Raw genomic sequence first — 14,443 nt, 5'->3', positions numbered from 1 at the left:
CCACACAGGCCTCTCTTTTGGCAAACCTGTCCCTTTGGGGGCAGCTCTTTCTGCCCACTTGTGTCTATGCAAGTGTCCTTTATTTTTTCTCCCTTTTTATAATAAACCTTTATAATAAAGACCTTTTGGATATTAAAAAAAAGGTAAAAAAATAAAAAATCATCAACTTGTAAAACAAATAAAATAGGGTTTTTTTTGTTTTTTTTTTTTTTTGCTTTTTACTTTTATGCAGTACATCTCAGAGCTTTAGTATGGTCCTATGTAACTCCATAAGCAGACTGTTGTTATCTAATACTTCCCAAACTTATTTAGCCAGAGAATTTCTTATTGTTCAACTCTCAGGATTACTGTACCATAGAGTCACTTTGAGGGACATATTTAGGATGCCATCTGCAGAGACAGTAATAACTTAATAGTATTAGGTTAATGAAAGTAGATTTGCACATCCACACAAAAATAAGCAGAGATACATAACTCCTGAGAAATCAAACGGCTCCAGGCAGATCACCCAAGGAAAAGAGTTCTGTGGAAGAGGTGGGAGGCTGACCCCGAGGCCCGGGGCAGCACCTTACAGATTCCAGCACTCACCTTTTGTGTGGTGAACAATGTCCCTTCCGTGGTGGTGACCTGCACCTCCTCCCCAGAATAATCAATACTTTGCACCTGCTCGAGAAAAACAACTGTGAAAAAAACATGACGGAGGACAGACCTATGTGATCCAGGATCCTTTCCAAATCTATTATGTGAGCTGACATCTCCAAGGCTACAGGGAAGCATTTCCTGGCATTCAGAGATGTAAACAACAGTTATAGCTTATTTCAGGGAAATATCAGTCATTAAAATTTATAACACAATGGTGGAATTTGAAAGTTCTTTATAACAAAGTATATGTGTGTACATGTGTGTATATGTGAGTACATATTATATACTTCATTATAAAGTATATAATATGTATATGTTATGTGTGTGTATACATTTGTAAAATTGCCTCTCGATTAGAACAATGCAGGAAATAATTGCGGGGAAAAAGATTTAAAGGAGAAAATTTATTTATTTTTTGTGTAGAAGAACTGGGATGTAGGCCAGAGGTGTGGGGGGTGAGAGGATTCACCAGAGACACACTGGGGAGCAGAACAGGTGGATTGACTGAAATCCACTGCTGAAGGGAGCAGTAGGCAAGACAGAAGAGGTCTGCTGAGCCATGTGGGTTAGCTCCCTGGTGGGGGATGGAACTCAGGCTGTAGTTGTGATAGCACTGAGACTTAACCCCTAAGTCACTAGGGGGCCCCTGAAGGGAAAATTTTAAAGTGTAGCTGCAATGGGTCGGGGTGTCTGGGAGCAACTTGGACACTTTATTTCTGATGACAATGCATCTCAGGCACTACTGTTTTGAACCAGCAGCAGTTATGTAACCTCAGTGACATGGGTCACGCTATGGCCATAGGCTCCATGTACCACAGAAGCGCATGGAGACCCTGGCTGAGGTCAAAGCAAGCTCGGGTCTCCTATGTAATCCACATGCCCCAAACGTCTCATCCTCGACAAAAGAAGGCTGAGCCAGCGCCTCCCACTGTCTCCGATACTTACCGGAGATTTGAGCCGTATGTCCAGTCCTTCAGCCAGTTTTTCAACAATTGCAGAGTACCCGGGGGTCAGGAGTGTGTGGTCACCAGCAAACTGGGCAAAGAATTCATTGTGGTCCCAGGAGCGAGCAGACACCTGGGGACATCAGGAGAGGTTGGATACACCAGAGGTGGTGGAAAGGCTTGAAGCTGCACCTGCGGGACAGTAAGGCACCCAAGGCAGGAAAAGCCACCCACAGGGAGGGCAGGGCAGCTGAGCAAGGGGTGCAGCATGAAGGAAGGAGAGGACAAACAGACTAGCCCAGGTGGACATGCTACTATGGAAGGCAATTCTTTTCTTTTTTTAAAGATTAATTTATTTATGCATATAAGAACTGGGGTGTAGGTCAGAGGTGTGAGGGGTGAGAGGATTCACCAGAGACAGATTAGAGCGGAACAGGTGGATTGACTGAAATACACTGCTGAGGGGAGCAGTGGGCGAGACAGGAGAGGTCTGCTGGGCCATGTGGATCAGCTCCCTGGTTGGGGATCAAACAGGTGTCTTAAACCCCTGCATCACCAGGGAGGCCCAGGGAAGGCAATTCTTGACACTGCATGGGAAGGCTTATCTTAGAATAAAAGCTGGGTATGACGTGGGCTTGGTCACGACTCCTTGGTCAATATTATATATATTAAAATTGTTTTATGTATCAACAACCCTGGGAAGGGAGAGTTCTGTAAAGACTAACACTGCATTTGATCACCTCCCTGCAGATGGATGCCAACCCTCTGTCTTCAACATAGAAATTTTAAAAGGCTGGCATGCAGCATGATTTTAGAAAACAGGACTATTGCTATTCACAGCCAAGAACTGAACGGGGAAGAAGAGGTTCCATAATGGACAATTAGTCATCAAGGAGCCTCTCTTCAAAATACAGCACATCTGAGATTCAAGGTCATAGTTGGTGAAATGAATCAGGCAAATTTAAATTTATTTTCTCAGGGAAAATAGACCATAACTGCAAGGGCGCTTTGTTCTGGCAGTGTCTTCAAACCAGGATTCCACAGATGCGCCTCTAGGGTCTCCCTGGAGGGCCCGAGAAGGTGGGGAAGACAGGAACACGCACACCCTGGCCCATCCCTGATGCAGCCCAACAGCCCTCTGGTATTTGGTTTTACACACATCGCTTCCTCGCCAGCATTATTTAAAGGTGTTTCTTGCTTTAAAATTTTTTTTTTTTTCAAAAGCACTGTGCGGTCAGTACACTCTGAATTTGTGGTTTTCAGGTTTTCAAGCAGCAAAACCACTGTTTCCTGTTTACCCCAAACACTTAAGAGTTCAACAGTGAGACAGAGGGTGAGCCCACGCTGAACGTCTTCAATAGGCTCTTGGAAACTACAACTTTAAATGAAATGACATCGAACGAAACCAGGTCTTCGAATAATGTCCTCTTGTTCAACCTTCAGCAGGATTTGTCTCCCTCATCAATGTCATAACGAAATGACCCCGAACGGAAGGACGTTATCCGAGCATCTGCCGTTTAAAATACACACACATACAGAAAAACAAGCATTTTCCAAGCCCATTCACACCTGATGGAGGTTGCTGCCACAGGCATATTCCAGGTTACTGAGGTGGAACTGAAGCACCTGTTCTTCCAGCTCACTGAACTGGATACCAGACTCCTTAATAAAAGCTTTGTAGATCTCCTCTATCTTTTCTGCAATGGGAATGGATGAAAGCAGAAAAACAGCTTTAGCTTTAGCGTTATTCCGTCATTCCTTACCCTTTGCTATCAACCGCTTTCACCCCACAAAACCCCAAACTTCCAAAGTTGTGTCCCAAGTCAAGGGAAAACGGCGCCATGCTAAGGCTGGTGTCTTGCAGAAAGATAGAGCTTCACTGGAAACAAAACTATGTGGGTTCTTTATCTTCAAAAAAAAAAAGTTTCATTTCTGCTTAGCTAAGCAACTGTCTCTTCTTTTGCTCAAGGTCAAGAAAGCACCCCCCGCTTTCCGTGCACATAGAAACACGCACACACAAAGGATTCCAGTTCCCTCTATGGTCCTGCTGACATCACCTTAAAGTCAAGTTCTTGTAACCGCTCACCTCAACTACCAGACCTACCACAGACGGCCCCTGCTCTATCCTCAACCCAACAAGATGGTTCCCTGGTGGACTTTCATCTCAAGAGTCCCCTGTCCTGTTGCCTTTAATTACTGGTTCCCCATCACTGTGGAATCTATTCCAACCCGCAGTCAGCCAGCCTCAGCACTGCTTTCGTTTCCCAGACAGCGACCGATTTAGAGGCTCTGCTGTGATGCCTACCACACCCCTCCCTGGCAGGTCTCAGTGCTGCAAGGTGTGCTACCTCCACGCCCCTCACTGAGATGCCCCTATTTACAGCCTAGCATCACTTGGCCACTGCAGGCATCAGGGTCGCCCTCTCAGAACCCCCTTTCAACTTGAACTACCAGACACAGCCCTGTGATACCACTGCAGGGACTATCTTAGAGCCCTTTCATGGAGGGTGAGGGAGGGAGGCACCTGTCTGACAAAGGCTAAGAATCTTAGCCCACATTACTTCCATATAACACCCCAAGGATGACAACTACTGAGCACATTGCAGACTAGAAGCTTCTATAACATGCTGTGCATTTGCTTGACTCAAAACAGAACTGAGTACCATTTAACATTTTTTCCTTGACAACTCAAGGTGGTCATTAAAGTTATTGCACTAGTTACATGGAGATGTCCAGGGGGCTCTGTGGGCCAGGCTTTTGCCCCCAGACTGCTAGGCTTTTCAGTCACTTTCAGTCCCTCCTGTGGCAGTATCATTCCTGCCTCTGCTATGTAGCTTTTATCTTCCTTTAAGTTTTGTAGTGGTTTGGAAGAAACACCGTGATGGTTAGAACAAGATCTAAAATGAAGTCTAAACAGATCAAGAGAAGGCTTAGTGTGGTTTCTGTAATAGTACATAATAATGTGATGTTTTTAAAAAGTGTACAAATTCATAATATTTTTCATAATAATGTGATTTTTAAGTATTATTTAAAGCTTTAAGCCATCAATAAAAGCTTGAGGACAGAGGCTTTGTAGAATTAACTACAACTTCTTAGTACTTCTATTTGTTTTTTTTTTTTTTTTTTTTTATTCAGCCAATAGTGAGATCCCAGGGAGCTGAGATACTGCTGGGCAGGCTGTGGCTGTGACCTTATATAGAGATGTGTGCACCACTATTAAAGCTTTCTAAAAATATATATTGATGAGATGAAATAACTGCTTACTCACTAGGTATTGCTGATCCTCCCTTAATAACTTTTTTAAAGTAAGGTCAAGACAAAGCAATGTTAACTTTTTTGTTGGGTGACCCTGATCGAGGTGTAAAGGAATCATCACCCAGCAACTTCCACACACGTGCAAGACACTAAGCAGGTTCTGAGATTGTGAAGGCACCTTCATAACTCAATTCCAGAAAATTCAGCTCACCACTTGGTCTGCACACTACTACACTGGATGAAAAGACCCCAGGGGGTGACCACCATAAATTTCTGAAAATGTCCTGTTATGTTTGTCAGTCGATGTGGGGTGGGTCTCAGCATCACTGGGGTAGGCTGAGGGGAAGCTAAAGCAGGGAGACAGAAAGTGTACCCCAACAGTTTCAGTGCATACAAGGGTGAAGAACTGACAGTCCCTTTACAGAACCATATAGCTGAAGCAAAGTAATGCCTTGCAAATTGAGTTCAAATGTTCACGCTTAAAAAACTCTGACATGCCTCCAAGAATTTCAGTGAATGTATTTGGGTCATAAAATTGTAGGTTAAATAAATATTAATATCAATGTATCAATATCAATGTAAATAAATATTAAAATTGCAGCTGGGCCCCCATGGAAGTCAGTCATTCTAGACATTCCACTTGTTGTAAGGGGCGGTGCCATTTGAATATCAAAGTCAAAAGATTGTGGCATAAAAAATTCTTAAATTGTACTATATATTCTTTCATTAAAGAAAATACACTGCAAAAACCTTATCCTACTGCCAAATAAAGAACTGAAATGAAATCCTGGCATATAGAAACTCTTACTAGAAAAGGTATTATGTGGTGACTGTTCACACATGTCTTATCACAGGTTCCTTGCAAGTGAGCTCCTCTGGGTGTTTGAAAATTAAATATTGAAGTCATTTTTTAAAAGACCAGCTATTATGTAAAGATTTGTGTATGTGAGTGTGTGTTTGCACACAAGCCTATAAGGGTCCCTGAGCAAGCTCAGCATCTCTCTGGAGAAAATTCTGGAGAACTCGTAGCCCAAAAGGAACACTTATAAGGACTATCCCCCCTGCATACACCCAACCTCAGGGCTGGATGATGTCACTGTTCATCAGCCTTAGGGTACAGTGAGACTCGGACGGAACCACCAGAACACCATTCTCCCCATACCTCCTAAAGGGACATCTTGCAGCTGAGTCTTATCCTTCCTCCACTCAGAGACAACATCCAAGAGAGCATTAAAATGAAAGTCCATGCGCTTGTCAATAGTGGGGTCAGTTATTCTTCCACCTTCCTGAATTAAGTCACATCTTTCTCCAAATTTATGCATGCTGATGCCAAGCTTCAAAATAATAAGAATAAGAAGGTGAACATTTTCCCTGGAAAAAATATTTACAGGTTCTCAGCTGAAGTTAGACAGAGCTCTCATGGAGAAAATGTATCTCTCAAAAATAAAGCTCAATAGGCTTGACGGTGAATGACAGCAAAGTAAAGCAGTGAAAACACAGCATGAAACATATGAGACCTTATTTGATGAGAATGTGAGGGTGGCAGCGATTGCTTCTTTCTAAGCCATGCACTCTAGCTTTGCAGCCAATATTGGTTAATGCTTCAGATGCTTTAGCTGTGCAACGGCCTCTCCTCGCCCTTGACCTTCGACCTCCTCCGTGGACTCGCAGGTAATGAGCACACAAACACGCAAACACTCACAGCAGAAGTGGACACTGAATTTACTGCTAATAAGTGTTTCAGAAAAAAAGACTTGGGCTAGAAGGTCTTCGAAGAAACTAGACAGGGTTACCCGATGGAAGACAGGATTGTCCAGCTAAATTTGACTCTCAGATAAACAATGAGTAATTTTTAAAATATACCTATGTCCCAAATAGTGCATGCAAAATATCACATGGAACATTTGGGACATACTTCCACAAAAAAACACCAACTTTTATTTATCTGCAAATTAAATTTAACTGGGCATCTTGTACTTTATTTGCTAAATCTGGCCACCCTAAAATTATGAGCTCATCAAGTGGCCTAGAAATAACACATAACTTCGCTAATGATCTTACGAAAACAAAAACATCCTTTAAGTCATTTAGCGCCACCTTCTCCGAAAGGGAAAAATGAAATCTTTGTATTTACTTTTTAGAAGGAATGAGGGAGCAGGAAACCATTTAGGGAGATGATAATAGTATCTGGTCGCTTATCAATACTATACACAAACAGAGACTTTTCTCTTTATCTACAATACAAATCTTAAAGAAACCCACTTGTTCACACATGAGCGCTACTGGGTTGTTGACACAGCCATTGACAATCTGCGCTCCTCTGCCCACAGTGACCCCTTTGAAGGATTTATCATCCCAGACTCGGCCTCCAATTCTGTCTTTGGCTTCTAGGATAGTCACCTAAAAAGGACAATGAGGGATGCTGAATTGGATCAAATTGTCTTACCGTCAGCAGTATTACACCTATAGGATGACACAGATAAATAGGCTTCATATTTAATTAACATGTCATGTTACTAGAAAAACAACTTGACAAAGCAGGCAGTGTGAACAGGATGTGGAAACAGATGTTAAAAACAATCAATGTAGGGCCTCCCTGCTGGCCTAGGGGTTAATTCTCAGCACTATCACTGCTACTGCCTGGCCTGAGTTTGATCCCCAGGCAAGGAGGTGACCCACATGGCACAGCAGATCTCTCCTGTCTCTTGCCCGCTGCTCCCCTCAGCAGTGTATTTCAGTAGATCTGCCTGTTCTGCTCCCCACTCTGTCTCTGGGGAATCCTCTCACCCCCTATACCTCTGGCCTGCACCCCAGTTATTCCACACAAATACAAAAGTAAGTAAGTGAGTAAATAAATAGTCAATCCATGTAGGCCCAGCACGGAGTAACTGAGCTTCTGGCTGGAGAAATCCCTCAGATTGTTTCCTCTGAAATCCCTAACAAGGGTTGATGAAATAACACATAAAATGTCCGTTGAAAGCTTTCACTAAATAGTACCCTATAAATTAAAAATGCACTATTAAAAACTAGGGTAAGGAGGTGAGTTTGTCCATGAAATATCTTTGTATGTCACAAAATTCCATTAGCACTGCAAATAGGTCTTCACTTTCCTAAGATATAACTGTCAGTTTTTAAAAATCCCTAAGATGTAGTATATTATTCCCGAAGATTAATTCCCTAAGATATAACTGTTTTCTTAAATTCCTAAGATTTATTATTTCCTGAGGTAATTACTATTTTTTTAAATTCCTAAGGTAATACATTATTCCCTAAGCGATAACTATTATTATTTTTAAATCCCGAAGGTAATATATTATTCCTAAGATAACTATTATTTTCAACCTCTAAAATATTATATTATTCCGTAAGATATAACTATTTTTTTAAATACCCAAGATATTATATAATTCCCTAAGATATAACTTTTTTTTTTTAAATCCCTAAGATATTATATTATTCCCTAAGGTATAACTATTATTTTTTCTTGAATCCTACGGCAGCCTATCTAAAACAGACCTCATGGGCTTGGTCTGACAAGCTGGTCTTCCACTGGACTCTTATTTATTTATTTTTAAAAAAGATTTATTTATTTATGCATACAAGAAGTGGGGTGTAAGCCAGAGGTGTGGGGGGTGAGAGGATTCACCAGAGACAGAGTGGGGAGCAGAACAGGTAGATCTACTGAAATACACTGCTGAGGGGAACAGTGGGCGAGACAGGAGAGGTCTGTTGTGCCATGTGGGTAGCTCCCTGGCCAGCCGGGACTCGAACTCCTGCTGCAATGGCTGCTGATAGCCTCACAGTACTGTGACTTATTAACCCCTTTCGCCACCAGGGAGGCACTTCCATTAGACTCTTTTACCAAGTCCCTCGTGCTGGCAGAAGAAGAGCTGCTGTCACTAGCCAGGCTGGGGACCTGGGGTCTCTGCACTGCCCTGGGCAACATTAACTGGTTACAGGAGCCCTGTTCTGTGCACAGCTGGTCATTTCCTCTCTGGAGCGCTGAAAGCTCTCTTTCCCACTGCTCAACAGGTTCTCTCAGGTACTCAGAAAAATCTATGTCACGACCACCAGAGGAGTGAGGGTTCTGGGGGGGTCTCCCTTGTCACTCAGAAAGAATAAGGGAAGAACAATAAGGGTCCTGTGGATATTTTCCTTCCGTAGACCTATATTCTTCAGAATCTCCAACCAGGAAGGCTACTTGTGGTTATATCCTCCCATTTTCTTTCTCTGCCTTCACATGAACAGAACCGTCCATTTCTAGATTGTTTTTAGTGCAAGAGGAAGGGTACCACTCCCCCTAGGCTTTGGATATTAATCATCTCCTCTTAAAATGATCTGTTGGTTTGCCAAGTAAAAAACAAGACACCTTAACCCTAATTTCTAATACAGAAATAACTAAATGATTGATTGAAACACCCCATAGCTTAATGTTACGAAGAAGGTATTTCACAATATAAACAAACTTCCTGGATCCAACTCAGATTCTTCCATTTGGCCAGCAATATAATGTAATCCAAGACTTAGGTCTTCCATGCAATCCAGATAAAAACCTCTCAAATACCAACGTTTCTCATCTCTGAACTCTTCCAGCAGAGAAAAGATCATGAATAAGAGTTGTCATTTCTTTTAGCCAGATAGAAAATAGTGAAAAGACTAACTCAAGTCTATCAAATTGATTTACATGTTTGGTTTAACTGAAAATCAATTCTCTACAAAATAAGTTTTTCAAGTGGAGAAATATTTCAGACCTAGGAAATCACAAACCACCTAGTGGATGATTAGTATGAGTCTAACATAAGTGAGATACTGAATCGCAACATTTTGGGGGGATCACAGTATCTAATCAGCTAATTTTGAACAACTGGAATAAGGCAACATACTAGATAAGGAAAAAAAATGCTTCCTTGGAGAAGCAGGCTATCTGAAACAGGTAGTTTACCTAATAGTCATCTAATAATGTCTCAACCAATGATTAGCTAATTTGAGCTTGTTTCCAAAAGCAAAGCTATTTGTTTTCCAGAGTAAGATTCCAAGCAAGTCTTTGATATGAAAATTTGAAATAGGATTTCAAAACATGAGAATTTAACTGGGTATTTCAGAAATTTTTGTGCGACAAATATGGTGGATTTCCAAGCTGCAATTTATTGTCTCAAACAATTGCAGCTTCAAGGGCTCTTGCCCCTTCTGTTGTGCCAGTGACAACCTGTCAAGCATTTCTGCTTGAATACCAAGAATCTGCTCTGACTTCTCACTCAAATTAGAAACTCTCTCCAAAGCTATGGGAATATTCCATTTTCCACTACTTTCTTTAACTAAGCCAATTTCGAATTTTGTGTCTTTTCTAGGATTGACTACCAAGACATAGAGACATAATTTATTTAGCATTCTTCACTAAAATCAGGATTCTTTAAGTCTTATAATATTTGGAACAATGGAGCAGTTAACCATCTGTTTCCGCTTCCATGTCCCAAAAATCTTACCTTAATTCCAAAGTTATGCAGTTGTCTAGCAGCTGCTAATCCTGCTGGACCAGCCCCAATAATGATGACCGATTTCTAAACAAACAAAAAAACAAAAAATCTAATTAGAGCCATGAAATCAATGTTCTCTTTCAGTTGTTCTGGAAGGTTCTAACTTCCCATAATGCTAACTCATCAACGTTTGCTTAATGTCCATAGAAAGTTATTCTCCTACAGAATGGGAACGTACCTAGATTAAGTAAACTCTCAATAGTTGGGATAACAGTATTTGAGTCTTTTCCCCAGAGAAACACATACTCTGCAAAAAGTCTTGCTTTACAATTTCCATGGTGATAATGTGGCTCTCACTAGTGTTATTAATGTGATGTACTAGCATTTATCACAACCACGGGCAGTGGTCTCGCCGGAGCTGCAGGCACCTACATTGTGATAATCTTTAGGAAGAAGGCGCTGGTCGGCACCCACGTTGAGAACCCCTGTGTTGATGAGACCTTTCCTCGTCATAAAATAAAGTATCCTCTCCACCTCCTGCACACACCGGATGCGCACGAGACCCCGGACAATGATGTGAGGAACACATTTCTGAGGCGTGAGGGCTTCCTGTGGTTGGAAAGAAAACCACACTGTTAAAACAAACAAACCAAACAATTCCTTTCCTGGAAAAGCTAAACAGAATCACCAGATGAGCGAGCGATTCCATTCCTAAGGACACACCCAAAAGAACTGGAAACGTGTCCAAACAAAACATTCTCAGCAGCTCTCCTCCAATAGCCAAATAGTGGAAACTGTCCACGTGTCCATCCGTGGGCAAACAGACACGCCAATCGTGGATACAGGGAACATGATTCGCCCATAAAAAGAGGGGAAGTCCTGATCCATGCCACCACATGGACAACCTTGACAAGCAGAGTGAAGAAGCTGGTCACAAGCGTCCACACGTTGTATGATCCCACTTCCATGAAATGCCAGTAACAGATGAGTCAACAGAGAAAGCCAATTAGAAGTTTCGAGAACATTCGGTGAGGAAAGGAAAAGGGAGTCACTGCTTACTGGGTGTGGGGTTTCCTTTTGGGGTAATGAAGATGTTCTGGAACTAGATAGCTGGATGGTTATACGACGTTGCATATATATTTAATGCCTCTGACTTGCACATTCCCAATGGTTAAAATGATAAAAATTTACTCAGTTGAAGTGAATATTTTACTACCAAAAAAAAACCTCTCAGGGTAATTCAAATCTATCATTTATCACTAACATATAAAAGGGAAGTTTGCCTGGTGAAGGAAAAAAAAGAAGAAAGCATCAACAGGAGACTACACCACTTTGTATTTTATCATGTAGGATCCACACTGGTCCACACTGACTGCTATGTGGGGCAAATCATTGCCTGGGCCCAGTGCTGTGAAGTCAGAACAGGTAGGGGAGGGGTCCCCACTCCAGGCCCCTCATCTACTTGTCATCAACCCCCAGTTCCACGAGATCCTGATCAAACACAGGACGATGAAGATCAACTTGAGGTATTCAACAAACAACACATACATTGTGGACTTGGATTGCTGCAGGTCAAAAATTTGTATTGGTGAAGTTTAAGAAAAACCATTTCATAGATCTAGAATAAGATCCAGCCATTTCACTCCTACCCAAAGAATGCAAAAACACTAAACTGAAGGTACATACACACATACACACACACACACATATTCTGTAAACAGTGCTGCAATGAACAAAGTATATGGACATGTACATATATTGAAGGGCTACACACAATAGCCAAGTTATGGAAATAACCTAAGTGCTCAAAGACAGATGAATGGATGAAGATGTGGTCTATACAGAATGCAATACTACTTAGCTGGAAAAAGAGATGACCTCTCGCCATTTCTGATTACATGGGTAGAACTGGAAAGGATAATGGAAGTAAAATAAAGTAGAAGGAGAAAGACAAAATACTGGATGTTGTCACTTACATGTGCAATATACAAAAATAAACCAAACATTAGACAAAACTAAACCAATAGCAAACCCTAGAAGTCTGACTGTAGAATTGAGGCTACCAGAGCAGGATGGGGAGCATGGAGAGCCAAGTAGGGAGGGGACATAATGGGTTATGGTGGAGAATTGTGGGCGCCTTGGTGGTGGGTGTGGTGTGGTGACTAAACCTCTACATCACAGTGTTGCAAACCAATGTTACCTCAATTAAAAGGAAATCTTTCAAAGTCTTTGACTCTTTGAAAGCAAATATTTTTGTGTTTTCTACTAGAATATTATAAATGTTATGTATATATATGTATATATATTATATGTATTATTTTCTTACTAAAATTAAAATGCGTCCAAGCTGACAAATTGGAGATTTTAAAAATAAGATTCTTGGCCAGAAATTTCAAAATCCAATAAAAAGAATTGTGAGAAAAATCCCTCTGAGGCTGATTCAGTAAGGAGTATCTTTACAGCTTATTGGAAATTCTGACCACACTTTTGCTGAGTTCAGCAAATGCTTACTGAGCATCAACCCTCAGGTCTTTTAGGGAAGACTTAAACACGTATTCTACCTTACCCAACCTAATCACCTGGGTATAATTCATATAAACCACATTAATAGTTACAATTTGTTCAAGTCATCTCATCCTGGTATTTCCGGTGAAATACCAAGATGAAACTAAAATTCCCTTTTCTTTCCTTCCTTCCTTCCCTTTTATTTATTTTTTAAAGAATATATTGAATAAAGATTATTTTGGCACACTTATAAAATATTCTGCACTTGACAGTCATTGAAATAATTGAAGACATTGAAAAATCAGAAAAATATTAAGATCAGGTGGCCTCTGTTTAAATAGAAGCTCATGTTCCCATCTTTACCCCCAATTTATCTTTATTCCTTTCAAAGTGGGTACTGTGCGAGGTCCTTAACATTTATTTGTTCCAACAGAGAATAAAGTCTTGTTTTTAGTTGTGTAGTGCAGAATAGGAATCCCTTTCCTCAAGGGGTTTACGGTCCATTCTTTAGTACTTTTTAGTTTTGCTCCTGGCATTGCCATTAGAACTCTTGAAACCAAACTTTCTACCTTACACTCAGCAGAGAGCCAAGAATTCTGATCATATACGGTCGATAGTGGAAGTGCTCAGCAAGGAGTATCTGGACATTTTGGTTGTCACAATGGGAGGTGCTACTGGCAACCAGGGGGTGGAAGCCAGGGATGCCACAAAACATGCTAACATACACAACACAGTGCCCACCTTAAGAATAAACCCCCCAAATTTCAGTGGTGCTGAGGTGGAGAACCCTGGTCTGAAGATTCCATCCACAGTAAAAAGCTCCTCTTTCAGACAAGCCTCTGTCCATGACTGGTCCTAACACACCGTCATTGACTTCATGTCCACTGGTGTTCTTGTTCTTGAACCAACTGAAACAGGGGTGTGGGCTGGGCTGCTCATGCCTACAAGCAACCCAGAAGGGTGTCCAAGAACTGAACTCTATTCTGACACCACTGACCCAGACAGAGCACCAGAGTCTCTTGGTCAAGGGCTCAGTCCCTGGAGTCCACCTTCTACCTCAAGTCCAGGCTGCCTGCACCCAGGCTTCTGACCAACTGGCTACAGCTGGGAGGTTCTGACCCTCTTCTCAGACACCCATGCTGTCCTCGCCCCAGATAATCTGTGTCATAAATCAGAGATTCCCAAGACACCCTCCTCAAGTTCAATTAATTTGCTAGGACAGCACATGATAGCACATTTACTCACAAGACCTCCGATTTATTACAAAGGATACGAAAGCTATGAATTAACCACCAATTAGAAAAGACGCATAGAGCAAGGCATGGAGGAAAGGCGAGGCACAGTTATGCCCTGTCCAGACTTGAGATCCTCTCCAAATTTCCATATTCACCAACCCCCCAAACCTCTGCAGCCCCCTCCTCTTGGGTGTTTACAGAGGTTACATTTCTTTCTTTTTTTTTTTTCATAATTATTTTTTAAATTTATTTTTTATTTATACAAGCACTGGGTACAGTCAGAAGCGCGGGAGAGTGAGAAAATTCACCAGAGCCAGAGCGGGGAGCAGAACAGGCAGACTGACGAAATACACTGCTGAGGGAGCAGCAGGCGGCAGGAGAGGTCTGC

The 14,443-nt window shown here is 41.6% G+C and overlaps 1 protein-coding gene across 2 annotated transcripts in view; it reads right to left on the bottom strand.

The window, feature by feature from the left end:
- Window positions 1–14,443, bottom strand: part of KDM1B (lysine demethylase 1B) — a 54,439-nt gene that overhangs the window by 14,539 nt on the left and 25,457 nt on the right. The window contains exons 11-17 of one of the 2 annotated variants that reach the window (XM_037518915.2): window positions 10,748–10,924; window positions 10,325–10,399; window positions 7,104–7,241; window positions 6,004–6,175; window positions 3,156–3,283; window positions 1,588–1,719; window positions 589–663 (exon numbers count right to left, since the gene is read on the bottom strand). In XM_037518915.2, the coding sequence (XP_037374812.1) occupies window positions 589–663; window positions 1,588–1,719; window positions 3,156–3,283; window positions 6,004–6,175; window positions 7,104–7,241; window positions 10,325–10,399; window positions 10,748–10,924 (897 nt within the window). The remainder of the gene's footprint in view (window positions 1–588; window positions 664–1,587; window positions 1,720–3,155; window positions 3,284–6,003; window positions 6,176–7,103; window positions 7,242–10,324; window positions 10,400–10,747; window positions 10,925–14,443) is intronic. The other variant, XM_037518916.2, reaches the window with a different exon arrangement.

This window comes from Talpa occidentalis, unplaced genomic scaffold (genome assembly GCF_014898055.3).
Source record: "Talpa occidentalis isolate TD23 unplaced genomic scaffold, MPIMG_talOcc4v2.1 talOcc4.2, whole genome shotgun sequence".
Classification (NCBI taxonomy): Eukaryota; Metazoa; Chordata; class Mammalia; order Eulipotyphla; family Talpidae; genus Talpa; species Talpa occidentalis.
Note: the sequence above shows the minus strand (reverse complement) of the source record. Positions and strands in the feature narration are given on the sequence as shown.